Source organism: Sorex araneus, chromosome 9, assembly GCF_027595985.1.
Source record: "Sorex araneus isolate mSorAra2 chromosome 9, mSorAra2.pri, whole genome shotgun sequence".
In the NCBI taxonomy this organism is placed as follows: Eukaryota; Metazoa; Chordata; class Mammalia; order Eulipotyphla; family Soricidae; genus Sorex; species Sorex araneus.
Window position 1 is genome coordinate 64,569,951 of NC_073310.1, and position 20,195 is coordinate 64,590,145.

The 20,195-nt window shown below is 56.5% G+C and overlaps 1 protein-coding gene across 2 annotated transcripts in view; it reads right to left on the reverse strand.

Annotated features, from left to right (window-relative positions):
- The window catches only part of OPTN (optineurin), a 33,374-nt gene extending 17,458 nt beyond the window's left edge, over positions 1-15,916 (reverse strand). The window contains exons 1-4 of one of the 2 annotated variants that reach the window (XM_004605325.2): positions 15,723-15,916; positions 9,324-9,505; positions 7,363-7,565; positions 1,302-1,487 (exon numbers count right to left, since the gene is read on the reverse strand). In XM_004605325.2, coding sequence (XP_004605382.2) covers positions 1,302-1,487; positions 7,363-7,565; positions 9,324-9,489 — 555 coding nt within the window. In that variant the 5' untranslated portion in view covers positions 9,490-9,505; positions 15,723-15,916. Of the gene's footprint in view, positions 1-1,301; positions 1,488-7,362; positions 7,566-9,323; positions 9,506-15,414; positions 15,422-15,722 lie in introns of those variants that run through there. The other variant, XM_055147394.1, reaches the window with a different exon arrangement.
- Between the last annotated feature and the right edge of the window lie 4,279 nt (positions 15,917-20,195).

A 20,195-nucleotide genomic window follows, 5' to 3' on the forward strand; every position in this document is an offset into this window, starting at 1 on the left:
CTGGGGCGGCCGGTGTGGACCAGCTCGTGGGAGCCCACGGGGAAAACACTCTCGCTCAGCTAAGCGCCGCCCCTCTGCGAGGGCACAGCATGGCTGACCGGGAACTTCCTGGGGCTTATCAGCTATTTGCAGGAGGTCAGGGCCCGAGGGAGAGGCGCGGCCGAGTGCCGAGTGCCAGGCTGTTTGCACTCCCTGACCCTCATCTCCAGGGGTGTGGCACTGCGCTGCAGGGGGGCGGGGGGGGGGGTGAGGTGAGCGAAGCTAGCACCCGGCATTTCTTTTTGTTAGTTTACATGGGTGACCCAGAGGTGCTCAGGGCTTCCCACCGGCCCCGTGAGGTCTGCAGGGACCGAAGCCCAGGGCCCGCCCCCGGGCCTCTCTCCCGGGCCTGGCCAGTATCTCTGGCCCGTTTGGATAAGGTGCTCCCACCCGCCCACGGCCTCCACGCGCTTCCCTCTGCGAGGCAGAGCTCGACCTCTGGGGCCGAAGTGGTAGGGACAAACGGGGCCAGGCAGGACGAGGGCAGGACTGTGGCCCTAAGGCACAGGGCGGCTGAGCACCGGGAGAGAAGCACCATCCCAGCTCCCGCTCTGCTGTCTCGGCGGCCACTCACCCTGGAGAGGCTCCCCGGGGACAGCCGCCCTCCGGCCCCCCGAGGCGTGGGCGCCCACCTCCCTTCCCGAGTTCCTGCATGGACTCTGCTCCTGCCTCAGTCTTCACGGCCTGAGGCCGGGCGGAGAGCAAGGCCGTGAGCACTCCGGGGATCCTCCCTCAGCCACGGGTCCACGTCAGTGCCCTCGGGAGCTACTCGCAGCTCGGGGCTCGGGCTGGTCACTTCCCAGTGCTCAGGGGCCCCGGCCCTTCAGGCTCATCTCTGGCTGGAGGCTGTGTCTGCAGCAGGCGCAGTGAGACGCTGAGCACAGCGCGAGGCCTGGCCTGGAGGGGCTCCTGTTCGCTCTTTCCTCGCCCCCCCCCCCGGAAGTCTGGCTGGCCGGGGGAGGCGGGAGCAGGGCCTCGGCACGTCGTGGCTTGCATCCTCCATGCTGCCACTGCGTTACTCGGGCCTGGGTCTAAATCCAGAGCTGGGAGATGGGCAGGGCACGCGCCTCCAATGAGCAGAGCCCCGACACCACAGGGCCCTCTGAGCACCGCCGGGAGGGAGCCCGGGGACAGCCGAAGGCCACTGGGTGTGGCCCCAGACGAAACTCGGACTCGTGACTGTCGGGCTTCCCCTGCGGAGAGGAAGGCGGCGTCTGACCGACCACCCCGAGGGAGGGCTGGAGGGGCAGCCCCGGACTCACGGGCATCCGAATCTCCACGAAGGAGTCCTCGGAGGAGCTAGTGCCGGAGCCCAGCTGCAGCTGGAGCTCGGACACGATGCCCAGCAGGTCGGCCTTCTCGGCCTGCAGGCGGCCCACCTGCGTCTTCAGCTGCTCCACTTCCCGCTCCCCTTCAGCCGGGAGGGCCCTGGGGTCCTTGCAGGGGTCCTGCAAGGGCAAAGTGTGATCAGTGAGAACCTGTCCCTCGAAGGCTGGGCCTCAGACTCTGACCCAGGCCACCGCTAAGCTTCAGAGTCCGACCTCTCCTCGGGGTTCTTTTGGTGAAGGTCTGTGCTCATTGCTTGTTTTTGCATTTTTTTTGGGGGGTCACACCCGGCAATGCACAGGGGTTACTCCTGGCTCTTCACTCAGGAATTACCCCTGGCGGAGCTCAGAGGACCATGTGGGATGCTGGGAATCGAACCCGGGTCAGCCTCGTGCAAGGCAACCGCCCTATCCGCTGTGCTATCACTCTAGCCCCTGTTTTGCATTTGTTTATTAGGCTCAAATAACAGAAAGTGAAAGCACTGAGAAAGGAGAGGCTTCCTCAGCCTGCAAGAAGCCCCCCTCCCCTGGGCTCCCCACCCGAGACAAAAGGCCCATCTCAGGACCCGGAACCCTATTGAGATGGAGAATTCTGCCCAGATCCGGTGTGTGGGGGCTGGAACAAAGGTCCCTGGGAGAATATCAAAGGGAGATAAGCGGCACCCACACCCAGCCACAAAGCCTTTGGGATACCACTGAGTCAACTGGCTGGGCAGGATAAGGTGCAACTGCCTGCACGCCCCCTGAGGTAGGGCCTTTGCTACTCCAGAGCATCTCTCCTTCCTGGGGAAAAGGCCCAACAGCCTACAAAGGGCAAGGCCTCGCCCCAGCCCCCAGCCCGGGCTCCCAGCAAAGCAGGGGCGGGGGAGGGTGGGCGGTGACCATTTACCCAGCCACAGAGTGGCAGGTGTCCTGAGACCTCTGGTCTGTACCACCAGGGGCCTGGGCAGACTCCTGAGCCCTGATGTCCCCAGCACTCCCCGGGTGACTGAGTGGATGGGCTGGGAGGCAGCGGACGCCTCTCTCCCCCCACTTCACATATGCGCCCACCCCCCCCTGGCGGGTGAGTCATGGCCCCCACCCGATTTCCAGAAAACTAGGAATGGCCACTACTCAGCCCAGGGCCTCTCTCTCCCTCCCCCAACCGGGCCTGTCCCTCCACCAAAGCCCAGATGTGCGGTCAGGCCAGTCATGGCCAGGCATCGTACAGAGCCCGGGGGCCTCAGGGCTGTTCCGTGCTGGGCTTTCCAGGCCGCGAAGAGTAACTCTGGAGGGTAAGAGTGATGACAAACAGGAAGCTGTGTGTAATGAAAATCAGGAGAATGTGCCGGGACCGGGAACCTGGAGCTGACCCGAGTCAGAGCAGGGAGGGAGGGAGAAGCGTTCCTGTCACGTGCCAGCTGGCCACACTGCAAGCCCACCAGCACACCAGACTGCCGGGCACACCGGGCCGCGAGCTGGTGGGAGTGCCCGGGAAACGGTACCTGGAGGCCGCACAGACTGGGCAGGAGACGCTGACACAGACTGTCCTTCTGAGCGCCTGAAGGCCGCACCGTTGGGAAGGACGCGCTGACTGTGTTCCCCTCAGTACGCCCTCTGCACCCCGCCTGGCCGGCAAGAATGTGCGAAGACTGTAGCCGCCATCAGAGGATAAAAGACCCTCTCAGCAAGCGGGGCTCCACGTCTCTCTCCTGACTTGGGGGCCTCGGCGCGGAGCCTCTGATAAACTCACTCTCCTATCCTGAGCTGTCTCTTTCTCTTTTCTCTTGTAATTTTTAATTAGAGAATCACTGTGAGGTACAGTTACAAACTTAGGAACTTTTGTGTTTGCATTTCACGCATACAGTGATCCTTTACCCATCCCTCCACCAGTGCCCATTCTCCTCCACCACTGATCCCAGCATCCCTCTCCCCCCCCCCACCACCCCACCTGCCTCTGCGGCAGGGCAGGGCATTCCCTTTTGTTCTCCCCCTGGGCTGTCTCTTGCACAACAATAGAAATATTGAAAAGCAGAGGCTGGTCCAAAGGGAGAGGATTACATTTGAGTCTGTGATAACATCAGGGCTCAGCATTGAAGTTTATTTTTGTTTTGGTTGGTCTCTGGGCCACACCCAGCAGTGCTCAGGGCTAGCTCCTGGCTCTGTGCTCAGACCTCACTCCCGGCTCTGTGTCAGGGCTTACTCCTGGCTCTGTGCTCAGGGATTACTCCTGGCTCTGTGCTCAGGGCTCACTCCCGGCTCTGTGCTCAGAGCTCACTCCTGGCTCTGTGCTCAGAGCTCACTCCTGGCTCTGTGCTCAGGGCTCACTCCTGGCTCAGGGATTACTCCTGGCTCTGTGCTCAGGAATTACTCCAGGCTCTGTGCTCAGGCATTGCTCCAGGCTCTGTGCTCAAGGCTCACTCCTGGCTCTGTGCTCAGGGCTCACTCCCAGCTCTGTGTTCAGGGATTACTCCTGGCTCTGTGCTCAGGGCTCACTCCGGCTCTGTGCTCAGGAATTACTCCTGGCTCTGTGCACACCTGGCTCCATGCTTGGGGGACCGTGTGTGGTGCTGGGGATGGAACCTAGGTCCGTTGCATAGGGCAAGTGCCCTGCCCCTGTGCAAGTCTCTAACTCTGTAGCATCTCTGGTAGGTCAAACATGGGTTGGGTTTACCTCTGTTCCTGCACCGAGAACAACCCTGTCTAGGCGTGGGCCTTGCTGGGAGGAGGGGAGGGATTTGAGTCCCATGCTGCTCCTCCTCGTGCCCGGCCGTCTGGCCCAGCCAGCACCGGGGAGACGGAGAGATGATGCACACGGCCTTCTTTTTTTTTTTTTTTGCTTTTTTTTGGGTCACACCCGGCGATGCACAGGGGCTACTCCTGGCTCTGCACTCAGGAATTACTCCTGGCGGTGCTCAGGGGACCATATGGGATGCTGGGAATCGAACCCGGGTCGGTCGAGTGCCAGGCAAACACCCTACCCGCTGTGCTATCACTCCAGCCCCCGCACACGGCCTTCTTGATGTCTTCTTGCTCTTGCCTCTGGATTTTCTCTATGGGAATGACTGCTCAGATTGCCAGAGCACTGCTAGGCACTCCAGTCTCATAAAATTGGTGACAATAGAAAAAAGGAGCGCGTGCACGCACACACACACACACACACACACACACACACACACACACACACACACACACACACACACACACACACTCTCTCCTTGTCTGCTGTGGACTTCCTAAGGAAGGGTGAACGGCCCCAAAGCTAAGGGTAGAATGAGAGCTGTTTGTTTGTTCGCTTGTTTTGGGCTCACACCTGGCAGTGCTCATTGCCCTGAGATTCCTCCTGGCTCTGCACTCAAGAATTATTTGTGGTGGTGCTTGGGGGACCGTCGGGGATGCCGGGGATGGGCCCTGGGTTGGCCCCAGGCAAGCAAGTGCCCAGCTCACTGTACCAGCCCTGGGCGAGAGCTTTCTGAAAGGCCCCTGATAACACGGGACAGAGTCAGGACTCGAGGGACAGAGTCACCCCAACCCCAGGAGCGCTGCTCGGCCCACGAGAGGAGAGCGATGCCCGCGACCCTGATGCCAGGTGGCTGAGGAAAGGTGCCGTGTCCCCGGGGGCTCTGAGTCTCCCCAAAGGGACACCAAGTGCCCAGGAAGCAAACGATAAGGAAAAGGCGCTGTTTAGCCTGGAGCCTGGAGGCAGGAGCGGCAGCCAAGGCCGAGCCGGCCGGGACCTGGACCCGACTCTCGGGTCTCCGGGGATGTTCTGGGATGTTCTGGGGCTGAACTTTACCAATCGCTTCCGGCAGGAAGGCAGGAAGCAGACTTTCGTTGTCACTGACCGGGGGCTGTGCCTGGGGACCCTGCGGTGCCAGGACTGAACCCGGGGCTTCCCACGTGCTGTCCCTGTGTCTGAGGCCAGGATCCAGCCACCCAGGCCGCGGGCCGGTTTCTTGGCCTCTCTCACCCGAGACTCAGTCGGGGCTGACCACCCTCCGGAGCTCCCGCCCGGGCCTCACTCTGGGGTCTCGCCTACTCCACGGACCCCGCCCCTCCCCGGCCTGCACTCTGCCCATGGCTCTGTCCTAAGTCCCAGTGACCGGCACAGGCTGGAGGCACTTTTGTCATCCATCCGGAAGGAAAAGAGAAGTCCATGAGTGGCGACCTTTGCCCAGCCATCGGGACCCAAGTTCCAAAGCGCTCTCCTGAGGTAATAAAGCCGCAGCAGCTGCCCTGAGGGCGGGGCGGCCTCACCCCAGCACGGCAGGCCAGAGCTGGCTTCTGACCCCCGGCCCCCGCCCCCAGCACGGGCGCAGACTGGCCTGGAACAGAGGCCCTGAGGCCCTGGGGACCAAGGGGTCCCACGCAGATACAGTGCAAGGACGAGCCTGAGGAGGAGGAAGGGGGGCTGGGGCCTGCAGAGGCCTAGCAAGGCTCCACGCTGAGCACCCCCGTGCCACAGTGCCTCAGATGGTCCGAGAAGCAAAGTTAGAGGCCGCAGGAGGCCCCGGCGCAAGGTTTCAAAGCCCGTAAGTGCCTCTTTGCTGAGTCCTCTGTCCCGGGGCCCACTCTGAGTCCTCCCTGGAGCTGGTGTCAGCTGATCTCCTGTACGGAAAGCAACAGGCCTGCAGCTCCCGATCCCATCCTCCCGGGTACAAGGCGGTGGAGAAAAACCCACAGCCAAACTATTGCAGTAGACAAACTGTTTCTGGAAGTTTCCACCTTGGCCCCTGGGCCACGGGCTCCTGCAGGTTGGAGCTGTCAGCTCACACCCCACAAGCCAAGGGAAGAGACAAGTGGGAGAAACTTTCTTCGAGTAGAAGATTATTTATCTGTCCTGGTGATCATTCCTTCTGAGTAGCCTATCTCAAAAATATTTAGGTAAAGATCCCCCCTCCAAAGAAGTGACTGGATGTTCTTTGAATTTAAGACAAGAAAAGGAAGTGATGAATTTTATCAAGGAGAAAACATTCCCAGAACTAATGGCTGCCATTAAATGGAATGTCTCCTTTGTCCCACGTGGCGGCTATCAACTAAAAACCTTTTCATTTCTTAGAATATTCCACATTGGGGCTGGAGTGATACACAATGGGTAGGGCGTTTGCCTTGCACACGGCTGACTGGGGTTCCATCCTCAGCATCCCATATGGTCCTCTGAGCACCGCCAGGAGTAATTTCTGAGAGCAGAGCCAGGCATAACCCCTGTGCATTGCTGGGTGTGACTCAAAAAGCAAAACAAACAAACAAAACCCCCCCATATACTCCACACTATTCCCATTTCACTGTTTTCTTCCCATTTATGGTTTGCATTCTTCGCCCAAGAAACAAGAGATCATCAGAGTTCAAGATAAACTCTGGAAAAGAAACACTGAGGTCTGGGGTGACATCACCCCCAAAATCAACCTCCTTCCTCTGAGGGTCCGTTTCAGATCTGAAAGGAAATAATACTCCTAAGCCTGCTTGCAAGATGTGAAGTCCTGAATCTTAGACTGAGAGAACCAAAATGGGCAATAATTAGTGATGATGCAGCTGGAGGGACAGCACAGCAGGGAGGGCATTTGTCTTGCATGTGGCAGATCCGGGTTCGATCCCCAGCATCCCATATGGTCCCCCAGCACAGTCAGGTGTAATTCCTGAGCACAGAGCCAGGAATAGCCCCTGAGCATTGCCGGTGTGACCCAAAAAGGAAAAAAAAAATAGTGATAAATCTCAGACTGAGAAAACCAAAATGATCAATAATTAAAAAGAGGATCCTACTTTTTAAACGTAACATGTCAAAGACAAAGAGCACAGGGTGCCTTTGATTGTCCTCAAAACTCTGCACCCCAGCCCTGCAGGGATCATACATGACCCCTGGAAAGGCTCCCAGTCTTCTCAACAAGATCGTGTCCCTCAGGACAGCGCCAAACATCAGTCTAGCCTGAACCATAACGGGTTTCGATCCGCAAGTTTAGACAAATGTGATTCTGCCCAAAATGATCCACAAGATCCCAACCGGATTGCTCGGCCTGCTCACCTCCGGGGCCTTCTCTGCTCTCCCTGTGAGTACTCTGATTTCTTCCTTCAATTTTTCATTTTCTTGACTCAAAGCCATCAGGCGCTCTTTGGCTTCTCTGCTCTGGGTCTCAAAGAAAAGGCGTTCTTCCTTCTGTTTCTCTGTCCAGGCAGAAAGCTCCTCGAAGCGTCCCTTCATGGCCTGGTTATTCAGCTTCATGGCTTCTGTAGGGGTGCAGAGGGACAGCGTCACACGCCGGGGCACCGGGCGTGAGGGTCACATCAAGCCTTGCCCTGCACTGCTCCCCCGGGTAGCTCTGAATAGGCAGATGCCACGGGCTGGGCCCACGGAGCAGAAGGAGGAGGGTGTTTTCTCCCAGCCGGGCAAATGTCATTTCTAGTTCTCCAAAGAAAATACAAGTTGAAAATACAATTTGGTCTGGGGACCTAAACTCTAGCCAAACCCTAGATCTCAGCCCAGGGCGCTGGCTTTCACTTAACAAGTGTTGCCCCCAAAACCAGAATGACTGAGAAGAAAAGGAGAGGCTGGGGCTGGAGAGCGAGCACGCTGGGTAAGGGGCCCACCTGGCACACGGCCTATCTGGGGTCCATCCCTGACACCCCAGAGGGTCCCCTGGGCCCCTCCAGGAGTGATCCCTGAGCACAGACCCAGGAGTGAGACCTGAGCACTGCCCAGTGTGGGCACAAAACAAAAACAAAGAAATGGAGGGGCCTAGATGTGAGAAAACAGCTTACGCTGGAACCGGTCCAGCTCGCAGCGTGGGACAAGCTGCAGGGAGGATGAGGGGGTCTGGCGGGGTCTGGCAGAGCGGGGTGGTGTGAAGGCTGCAGGGAGGATGAGGGGGTCTGGCGAGTGCTGGGCAGAGCAGGGTGGTGTGAAGGCTGCAGGCACTCAGGAATGGTCTGGAAGCCCAGGAATGTTTGTGAGGGGTTCAGAAAGCGTGCCCAGCTGAGCCACACACAGTGAACAGAGTGGCCGACGGACATGCTCAGAGCCACGTTTCCAGTGCAGTGATGAGGAGAAAGGTGACCCGTGGTCAAGGAGGGCTCCATCACCTGGTGTCCTCAAAAGCACTGTCCAGCCAGGCCCCTGCGGTCCTCATCGTCCTCATCGGCAAAGATGTGTGCAAGGGTCCATCTCTGCCCAGCCAAAGTCACAAGCATGTAGCAGAGGGCGAGTCATACCCTGCATAACGCCAAACCCCAGACAGTCTGGGCCGCTTTACCCACAAAGCCTTGCAGCCAGCCAGCCTTCCTTCCTTCCTTCCTTCCTTCCTTCCTTCCTTCCTTCCTTCCTTCCTTCCTTCCTTCCTTCCTTCCTTTCTTCCTTCCTTCCCTCCTTCCTTCCCTCCTTCCTTCCTTCCCTCCCCTCCTCCCTCTTTCTTTCTCTTTATTTCTTTCTTTTTCTTTTCTTTCCTTTCTCTCTTTCTCTCTTTCTTTCTCTCTCTCTCTTTCTTTCTCTCTCTCTCTTTCTTTCTTTCTTTCCTTTCTTTCTTTCTCTCTCTCCTTTCCTTTCTCTCTTTCTTTCTTTCTTTCTTTCTTTCTTTCTTTCTTTCTTTTCTTTCTGAGTGGGGAACAGATGGGTGCAAAAAGAGGTGTTTTTTTTTTTTTCCTTTTTGGCTTACACCTGGCAATGCTCAGGGGCCACTCCTGGCTCTGCACTCAGGAATTACTCCTGGCGGTGTTCAGGGGACCATATGGGATGCTGGGATTTGAACCCGGGTTGGCCGCATGCAAGGCAAATGCCCTACCCTCCGTGCTAGCACTCCAGCCCCATAGGTGCAAAAAGTTTTGATTATTTGATTATACAAGTCAGATTACTTCATGGAAGTGGGCTAGATGTTTTAGTGTCACTTCCCTGTGAGCACTGTTTGAATTCTGGCCTGGGTCGGACAATAAGAAAGCGGAGGCAGTTTGGTCCCCAGGGTGAGACTCCGCCCAGGAGCCCGCCCTGCGGCTCACCCTTCAGCTGGTGGTTCTCGGCCAGGAGCTCCTTCATCTGCTGCAGCAGCTCCTCAGGCGTGAGCGTGTCCAGGCTCGGGGGGGCCAGGCCGGGGGGCCCATTTCCGGTGGCTTCACTGGGGCTGTCCCCCTTCTCTGTCCGGCCGCCATGTGGTTGGTGGGACATGGTGAGACCACGACTCCTAGGGACAGTCAGCAGCTGTGAGCGTCGGTGCCCTCCCCCCAGCCGTTAGCCGTCACTGATATTCACCCCAGGTCTGCTTTCCCACTCCCACGGCACATCTCAGAGTCCTTCCCGTGAACGTCAAGGGCGCAGCTCAGCGTCAGTGTGAGCCTGTGTACTACGGGGGTGCAAAGAGGGGCCGGGAACAGAGGAGCGAGTAAAGGCAGGAGGCCGTGAGGGGCTGAAATCCAAACAGAGTTCAAGAGAATTTCCATAGATTTGTAGACATGGGAAAACTTCCAAGAAGTTGATATCCCGGGAAAATCTTGAATTCAAATCTCAAACCTCTACATTTCCCGTATTTTGTCGGTTTAAAGGGGAAGGAAGAACAGACATATTCTGAGTGCTTCTTCTGCGGAATCAGCGTTCCAGAGAGTCTCTATTTTATTTCTATTTTAAATTTTCCCTCAAATCCCATCAAGAAGCCACTTCACGGGGGATGGGGCTGAGTCAGAGCCAGAAGCTCATTCATGGCCATAAATAAATCAAGCAACCGAGTCCCCAGGATGATGCCCAGACCCAGCCCCACCGTCCAGTCACGCTGCCCCTGCCCCTGAGGCTCCAAGCCCAGCGTCCCCCGAGAGGCAGAGGCAAAGCTTGCTGGGGCCAGAGCAACAGAACAGGGGGAGGGTGGGGAGGGCGGAGAGGTGGGTGCCTTGCAGCCGCCCATCCAGGTTTTTGTTTTTGTTTTTTTGCTTTATTTTTTTTGCTTTTTGGGTCACACCCGGAGATGCACAGGGGTTACTCCTGGCTCTGTGCTCAGGAATTACTCCTGGTGGTGCTCAGGGGACCATATGGGATGCTGGGAATCGAACCCGGGTTGGCCGCGTGCAAGGCAAACGCCCTCCTCACTGTACTATCACTCCAGTCCCCCACCCAGGTTTGATCCTCAGCATCCTATCTGGTCCCCTGAGCCCACCAAGAGTAACCCTTGAGTGCAGAGCCAGGAGTAAACCCTCAGAACTGCAGGGTGTGACTCAAAACAAACAAACAAGAATGCAAATAAACAAAACATTAACACTACTGTAACCACATTACCGAACTATATATACAAAAGAAATATGTGTTAAATGGATTTTTATTGACAGCATTGCCACATATTTTGCAGAGGCATATGAAAAATTCCAGGTAATAAATCTAGAGAAAATCCTGGGACTATGGATTACTTACCTGCCCGGTAAAATTACTCAGGCATTCAATGGTCTCACTACGGTTTGCAAAAGTACAGAGAAACATCTGACACGAAAGCCCAGCTCTGAGCAAATGTCTGGTTTGGTGTCATTTTCCTCTATGTGCCTATTTCTCCTCCTTGGCTTCTCTAAGCGGAGGGAAGTGGAGGAGGCAGGAGAGAGATTTGCTCGCGAGTTTTCCACTCTTCCCTCTGGGCACAATCTTGATAAAGCGAGGACTGGTACAAGTTGCAACATCAGTGTGGCTCAATGCTTGACAAAGACAAGGCACAAAAGCAGGGCTACGCTAAAGGCAGAATAGCCATGGGGCCACTAACCAGCGGTGTGACTCTGAGGAGTCACCTGACCTCTGTGCCGACTTCCTGGCCCCGAAGGGCCGGTGCAGCTTTGAGCAAGTGGCGGTCAAGAGAGCTGCTTTCCCAAAGCCCTGCGCTTCGCCTGTGGAGGCTTCGGTCCATCCCAGTACTGCGAGGGGTCCTGAGCACCACCAGGTGTGGCCCCAAACCAAAACATCAAACAAACCCTATTGAAAGTATTTCTGCATTTCTCGCAAGCTCAAGATCCACACTTCAAACTACGCAACCTTCTCTTACCCATCCTTGATACTCTCTTAATTAAGGCGGAATCTAGTTAACCAGCATCACTAGGAAACTTCTGGGAATTCGAATGCAACAAAAAAGCTGTTGAAGCCGGAGCTACAGTACAACAGGTAGGGCATCTGCCTCGCAAGCGGCCAACTGGGGTTCAATCCTCAGGGTCCCTCATGGTCCCCTCCCCCCACCTTCCCTCACTCCCCACCCCAGCACCTCCGCCAGGAGTAGTGCCCGAGTGCAGAGCCAGGAGTAACTCCTGAGCATTGCCAGATGTGACCCCAAGCCCAAAAAATAAAGAAACGAATAAGTTGTTACTTTTCTATATACCATACATAAGTATGCAAAAACTTATTACCAAGACTATTGAAAGTATACTGATTTTTGGTGACTCGAAGGGCACACTTTATGTTACTGGGCCGGGGCACATTATCAGCTGTCACAATGCAGTTGTAGAATTTTAATAGAGCATCAATTAAAGAAAACTGAATTCTTTTTTTTTTTTTTTTTTTGCTTTTTTGTGTCACACCTGGCAGTACACAGGGGTTACTCCTGGCTCTGCACTCAGGAATTACCCTTGGTGGTGCTCAGGGGACTTATATGGGATGCTGGGATTCGAACCCTGGTTGACCGCATGCAAGGCAAACGCCCTACCCGCTGTGCTATCGCTCCAGCCCCGAAAACCGAATTCTTTAGGATTTTAATATCACCTAGGCTGCTTTCAATTGAACAAATACAGAGATGCATTATAAATCTCTGTATGCAGTTTTAAGGTTATAGAAAGTGAACTAAGCCATTTATTCTGAGGCTCTAATAATGGAATTTCTCAGAAAAATCAAACTAATCTGGATCTGGAATGTGTCATTTCTAAGCAAAGGTGATATTTAACTACAGAAGGGGAATTAATTTATCACAGGATTTGTTAAGATTTCACCAGGGAGGAAGAAAGAGAACTAACTGGAGGTGGCAAGATCAAAAGCAAAACCTCTGAGATGTGTCCCTGAATTTGCTACCTGAAGCCCTGATTGTAAATTAATACCCTGGGGGCCGGGGAGGCAATACAAGGATTAAGGCACCCCTGAAGGGGCCGACCCTGAGTACAAAGCCAAAGGTAAGCCCTCAGCACTCCCTTCCAACAAATGAGACCAAACTCAAGAAAAGAGCACCTCAATCATGAACACCAATTTCACATAAAAACAAAAAATAAAAAAAAAAAATGCAGTATCCTGTTATAATTGCTAACATATATCATACACATACATATACATATACACACCTGACGGCGTAGTCTTAATTTCATCAGTCTGGTAACTAGAGCAATAACTGAACTTTGTAAGCACGAGTCTAAACCTCCTTCCTAAATCGGCCTTGTGAGTGAAGGTGTCAGCCCAACTTCTTACTCCATAGGAGAACACCTCACTGGGTTTCCATGGCAGAGGTTATACTAAGACTGAGCACAATGAATACAGCACAGAAAATAGAAGCAAAGAGCCAGGCAGGCAAGGAGCCGGCTATGCCAGGAGGGCTCGGGCTGCCAGTGGGCACTCCGTGTGCCGTGGCATTCCGTGGACAGTGAACACAGAGTACGCCCACGGGCCTCACCCCGGCAAGTCTCGCTGCCCAGATCTGCGGGCTAAGTATTCAGGGCTAATCCCTACGTGGATTAGTTAGTTAATTTAGGGGCCTCTCCAGGGGTGCTCAGAGGGTCTGAGGTCATTCCTTGGCGGTACGTGGCCAAGTGGGCAGGAAAGTTCAATGCCACGGCCTGAGCCTGTGATGCCGGGGTCACCAGGCCCACCCCAGCAGAGCCTGGGAGGCCTCTGGCTACACCCTCAATGCCAGGAGGTCCTGTGGTGCCGGGGAGTAAGGCCGGGTTGCCTGACTGTCGTCCTACCTCTCAGACCTGGGTAAGGTCATGTTAATGCAAACCAGTTTCTTGATCGGAGCCAAAAGAGTGTGACTAATAAATTCAGATTTGGGCTCACAAGGGGATGGCGTCAGATTCCAGGATGCACCCCCAACTCTTCTCCATCCTTGAGAAAAAAGCCCCTGGGCTTATCCCATCACAGTAATAAAAGATGCTACTGAGAGGGCTACTGCATGGACGCAGGTCTGAGGCGTCAGACTTGGCTCTTACGCTCTCTCCTCCCCCGTCTGGGGGGCTCCAAGTGCTCTCACACCCCCCTGTTCTCCAACCCAAAACCTTATTATCATCATCATTATTATTACTTGCATTTTGGGTCACACCGTGATGCCCAGGGGTTACTCCTGGCTCTGCACTCAGGAATTACTCCTGGCAGTGCTCAGGGGACCCTATGGGATGCTGGGAATCGAACCCGGGTCGGCTGCGTACAAGGCAAACATGTTCCCCGCTGTACTGTCACTCCAGCCCCAGCAACCCAAAACCTTAGTCCAGGCCCTTCCTGTCTCATGTGGACCACAGCAACCAAAGCCACAGGGATTGGCCGATTTCGTGCACTGCTGAGCTCCCGTCATCTAGAGAGCTGCCTGGTGCATCTTGGGCTTCAACAAATACTTGGCAGATGAGTTGTCATCCCTACAGGTCTGACCCTCATCCCTCTCCACTGCACACCAACTACTTTCATGGTTTTCCTCCGCACACAAGGTCACCCCCAGTTTAACGCCTCCCCACACGAGATGGAGAGAATGACAGAGTCTGCGTGAGGCTGACCAGTACTGGCCCTGTGACCGTGCCACATGGGCCCAGGGACACTAAGGGGCTCACGGTTCACCACATGCTATTGATTCTGTGGCCCGTGTTTCACCCTCAGTGGGACATGTCCGAAGTCCCCTTTGCCTTGGTGGACACTCACTGTCCAGTTCAATCAGATGGCCCATGGCAGATAAGCTGTTTTTCCTCTGAGCACCCAACTGCACTCCTGTGTTCCACTTCCTTGGTCCTTCCCTGCAAGGCCCAGCAACTGACCTCTGTCCTGTCACTCTGCCAAAGGGATGGGCACAAGAGCAGGTCGGCAGTCAATGTTTATGGGAAGGAAATGAGCCCAGTGCCCTGGACAGCCACCTGCCAGACACTTCCAACTGTGCAGGTGACACCAGCAAGCTTTCAGAAAACTCGGTTCTTAATGGTGTTCCTTTCCATTGCCTCCACTTTTCACTAAGTTAGAAAAATCAGTATTTTCTAGATCACTCCAGAGGCATCTGGATGTCACGTCACAACTCATTTTTTATTATCCAAACCTGTTTTATTATATGTCTAAGTGAAGACAAGAAAAGTTTTAAAAAAATTTTTTTTTCTCAATGAGTATTTTGTTAAAAGTTGTAAACTGGGGCTGGAGAGACAGTGCAGCAGTTTGCCTGTGTGTGGCTGACCAGGGTTCTACTGGCAACACATATGGTTCCTCCAATCCTCCAAGAGTGAGCCTCGAGCACAGAGCTTGGAGTAATTCCTAAGCATTGCTGGGTATGTCCCCCTTCCCTCCCCCAAAAAACCCAAAGCCAAAAAGCTTTAATTTCTTCCTTTCCCTTTGGGTTTACCATCCATCGATTCCATGAAGGAAACAGATGGCCACCTATAAAAATCTGGATGAGGCAGAACTGAAGAAGGGGGTCCCCGGGGACCCCAGGAGTCCTAGGGACAGGCAAGAATCAACTTCCCTCTGGCACCTCCCGAGGGAAGGGTTGGATTCCCTACCAGGACACGCAGCTGAGGTCAAGCAGACAATGACAGCCAGAAAATTACTTCTGTAATGTGCGACACAGTGGAGCTAAAGCAACACCCACGTTGACCCGTAATTCCTGGGAAGTCCCAGCCTCCATCCTGGCTCCCGGCCTCAGAGCCGCATCACCCTGCTTCGCGCATGCCGGGCTGGGGATGGGGCCCCCGACCAGGCTGGGGTCCCCTGAGCAAAGGGCAAGCGGGGCGAGCGTCCCTCGGTGGCCCTGCCCGGGGACTCGGCTGAGGGCGTCCGGGCTCAGCTGGCCGCTGTTTTCGCGTCCACGCCCGCCCTCGGGCCCCGCAGGCTGGACCCCGGCCCGGACCCCCTGTCCGGCCGCGAGAACCGTCCCCGGGAACCGTCCCCGGCGGGGGCGGGGGCCGACCTCCCTGCCCGGCGCTCCCCCCTGACCCCGGGGACAGAGGCCGCCCCAGAGCCTCGGCCCGGCACGGGGAGGTCGCGGGCGCCCCGGGGACCCCCGAGGGCCGGAGGGGGCCCGGTCTCTCCGAGGGGCGCCCCGCACTGCCCCGCGGGCACCCCGCGGCCGCCACGAGCCCCCGCGGCGCCCGGCGGCGGGGTCACGACCCGCCGGGCCTGGCCGCCCTCTCCGGCCGCGGAGCCTCGGGGCCAGCGGGGCCAGCGTCCAGCCGAGGCCAGGCCGCCCCCCTCGCGCGCCCAGTCGGCGCCCTTCCCCGGCTCACCCGGCGCTCCCGCCTCTCTCCGGGTCACGGCTTTCTGGGCATCGTGCCCGCTGGGGGCGGGCTCCGGACCCGGATGCAGACGCGACCAGGGCACCGGCCGGGGGGCTCGGGAGCCTCGGGCTGACTGGCGGCCGCGCGACGACGCCCAGCGCAGCTCAGCTGACCGCTGCGCCGCGGGGAAATTCCCGGGCCCCGCCCCCGCAAGCCCCGCCCCACAAGGCCCCGCCTCCATATGGGCTCCGCCCACAATCGCCGCGCCCTTCCGCTGTTGCTGCTCCTCAGCCTCTCCCCATAGGTCGCGCCCCAATCCCTCCCCCTCAGCCACGCCCACATCCACGCCCCGCCTCTCCAAGGCTCCGCCCTCAGCGGCCCTCCGCGACTCCGGTGAGCCTGGGGCCCCGCCCCTCTCGAGGCCCCGCCCACAGGCCCCGCCCCTGCCGCGCGGGCGCGCGTGGCGTCATAAGCCTGCGGTGCGCGCAGAGCTCGGAGCCGGCTGCGTGCCGGGAGGTCAGCGATACGGCCAGGTGTCCGAGTGGCCGGCGTGAGAAGAAAGGGTTGAATGCACGAGCGGCGCTAGCCGGCGTTCCTGGGGTCCCCTCGGGGGACTGCGGGCATTCCTGCAGAAGGCCAGAGCCACCGGGGCCCGCTGTGGCCTCGGCGACGGGCAGCGGGGTCCAGGCACCCTGGGGAGGAGCCCTGCGTCTCCCTCCCTCCCCCCCTCCCATCTCGGTAGCGTTAGCTGAGCCGGACTCCCCCCGATTTTCCCCTACAATAGACCTTTATCGAGAACCAGAAGGACTGCGGTTTAGGGACGGCGGGGAGCGCCCCTCCCGTGCACGCTGGCGACCCGGGTTCGATCCTCGGCATCTCATGGGGTCCCCGAGCACTGCGAGGAGTGACCCATCGAGCAAGCCGGGGGTGGCTAAAAACAAACAAAAAAAGACAGCTGCGGTTTGCTCCCTGGACGCTGGTTCTCCGTTCAGTCCGGGCCGTCCGTGGACAGCCTTTGGGTGCCTCATGCAGGCGGGATCTTCGGCCCAGGGAGGCACCTGAGGGATCAGTGCAGTGACATTGCGGAAGGGGGCAGCAGGACGGGCGGGAGGGAGGGCCCGCGCCCAGCCGCCCCGAGGACGCGCTGTCAAGGTCGCGGGCGCGCGGGCGCGGGGTCTGGGCACGGGCGCGGCGATTAGCGCAGGATCCTCGGAGACGGGCGGCGGGACGGGCTTGGTGCCGAAGGCGAGAAGAGCGTGAGGTCGGGGCCGAACCTGGTGTCGGAATGAGTCAGGACAGGCGCCTCCCGGCTTGCAAGGACCGAGAGGGGTGCAAGGCGGGCGCCCCTTCCAGACGTCCCCAAGGACTGTATGTCGCGGTCGGATCAGCCTGCTCCAGGCCCTCTCTGCACCCAGGATCCAGGATCAGCCCCAGAGGGTGCATGGGGAGGGGGCCCCGACAAGTAACTGCGGTGGACGCAGTAGCTTCAGGGGGTGAGGGGTGGGGGGTGGAGAATAGGAGAGGAAGCATCTTACCCGAGTAAACCCGGGTTGCCATGGGCCAGAGTTTTAAACATTTAAGATAACAGTGTAGCGTGGAAGAGCTTAGGGGAAAGTATCAGGGAAAATTGGAGCAAAGTTCACAACTTTGTGTTGGAACTGGCTTGGTCATGGGGCAGGAGCCGATACCACGTTGCTGGGTCATTAGAAGGGGGGTCGCTCCTGGCCCTTCACAGCCACCGACTTACTGATTCTGTTTCAAGCCAGACTGATGACACAGGGAAACTCTGCCGGGGTGGGGTGGGATGGGGTGCAGGAGCTGGGGATGGATTGCTTGGGTCCCGAAACTCGGCAGTGCCCCAATAGGAACTCAGAGACAGGAAGCAGATCTGTGGTTTCCCTGGGCTGGGGATAACTTTCACTACCAGTGAGTGGACACTTTTTCCGGGGGGTGGCAAGCAGCGTACTCTGCAACTGGACCTGTGGCTGCGCCTTGGAGGCTGACAGGCTCCCAGCTGGCGACCTTCAAGCAGCTCCAGCCCCAAAGCCTCTAGACCCCAGTCTTCGGTTCAGTATGAGCCCAGAGGTGGGAAAACAGCCTCGCAGCAGCGCAAGGCAGGCCGTCCGGCAGGGGCAATATGCCCAGGAGAGAATCCTTGGCATAGCACCAGCCTCTTCCGTTCTGGCCGTCGCTGACTGGCCAGGGCCCCCTACAGAAAGGACAGCCATCTGCCTCGCTGCAGCACCCCTCGTAAGCTTCACTCGCCAGCAGCATGCAGGAGAATCATTGGCCAGGTAGATGGGCACGCAGGCCTGATCTACACAAAACCAAGCCTTGCTCTTCTGTGGATGCCAGGGTTTGACTAGCTAATTGGCATGGTTGCCGCTGCGAAGTTGAATAGTTACAAGCCCCTGTTTCCTGAGCAAAGCTACTGAGGCTTCCTAACAGGCTATAACAAACTCTTGGCTGGAAAAAAAAAGTCCTTGCCGGAGATGATTGGGTGTTCATGGAATAACATAGCACTGGGGCCAAGCTTTGAAGAACCAGCTGAGAAAATTGTTTCTCTCTGTGAACTTGGAAGTGCTTATGTGGTATTTCCCTGCAATCATTTTGGAGATCTCACATAAATTTAGAACCTTCCCATTCATTTGGTTTTATTATAATTCTGGGAAAGTGGGCTAGGCTGTTTATTATGGAAACAAGGGAAGAACCCGTGATGTTTTTCTAAAGTGATTTCCTGTCTACCTTGGCTTCCATTCTTGAGAATCTTTAATTTTTTTAAGTGCAAAAGTATCTTTTAGCAAAGTTGTTAGCTCCATCGGTGCACAGATACGTTCCTTGTCTGCCTGTTCATGAACTGTCATGCCCAATAGCTCTCTTTCTTCTCTTTAATTTTGTACCCCTCTTTCTAGAGCCCTCATTCTTGCTATAGGGCTAAGGTGATACAGGGACAGTAATTTGCTGTGCTTTCAACCCAGGACCTTACCTTTCCGTTCAGGATTATTTCTAATTTTATAATAGAAATTTTATTAAAGGAATTGAGAAATCTGCCACTATTGAGGGACCTTTCTTTTTCTTTCTCTCATTTCCCTCCTCCCTCCCTCCCTCCCTCCCTTCCTTCCTTCCTTCCTTCCTTCCTTCCTTCCTTCCTTCCTTCCTTCCTTCCTTCCTTCCTTTCTTCCTTGCTGCCTCCCTTCCTTCCTGCCTCCCTGCCTCCCTTCCTGCCTTCTTTAAAATCAGATATCTAGGGGCTGGAACGATAGCACAGCGGAGAGGGCGTTTGCCTTGCATGCGGCCCACCCGGGTTCGATTCCCAGCATCCCATATGGTCCCCCGAGCACTGTCAGGGGTAATTCCTGAGTGCAGAGCCAGGAGTGACCCCTGTGCATCATCGGGTGTGACCCAAAAAGCAAAAAAAAAAAAAAAAATTAAAAAAAATCAGATATCTAGAGCGCTTTCATCCCCCCTCTGCTGGGCTGGCCCCAGGCTGGCTGCATGAAAGGCGCACACTTTAGCCCCTGGCCCTAGGTCCGATGTGCCTTTTCTGCTGTCAGTGTCCTTGGCCAGATCAGGGCCAGAGTAGGGCTCACTGCGCTGCTCTCTCTTCTCTCTTCTGCAGACTGGCCCCTTCTCCCAGGTTTCCGATTCACAGCCCTTCCTCATCGTCCTTCCATGAACGCGACTGCATCCAGGCCGCTGGCCCTGGGGTGGAGGCTAACTGGGACCTTACAGTGTGGCCCGAGAGTCACTGCCTCACCATTCGCCCCAGCTAGTCACCCATTTGTATTTCGTGCAATAGATGTGTTTTAAAGCAAGTAAGCAAGGTTGGGGAGACGGTTCAAAGGGCTGGGGGTGGGAGTGCAAGACCCCAGGAAGTGACCCTGTGCTGGCACTCACTGGTGTGGCCCTAAAGAGGGAGAACGAAGCACAGAAGCCAAACCATTGGGGGGAGTGTTGTTTTGGGGTCACACCAGCAGTGCTCAAGGATTACCCCTGGCTCTGCACTCAGGAATCAGTCCTGGCAGTACTCAGGGGACCATGTGGGATATCAGAGATCAAACCAGGGGCTGGAGCAATAGCACAGCGGGTAGGGCGTTTGCCTTGCACGCGGCCGACCTGGGTTCGATTCCCAGCATCCCATATGGTCCCCCGAGCACTGCCAGGAGTAATTCCTGAGTGCAGAGCCAGGAGTGACCCCTGTGCATCGCTGGGTGTGACCCAAAAAGAAAAAAAAAAGACAAAACAGAGATCAAACCAAATTGACTAGGTTTGTGCAAGGCTAATGCACTATGGCTCTGGCCCCACAAAAACAAATTTCAGGGTACTTTATGAAACTGGAAGGAAGCAGCAGGAAAGACCCCTGAGCAGCTGAGATATTTGCTAGAAGTTGGAGAGGTTTGCTTTCAGGGAGGGAAAATGCTGTTTGCAGGGGCGCTCAATCCTGGCTGTCTCCCGGCCACTGACTGCCTGTGTCCAGCAGAT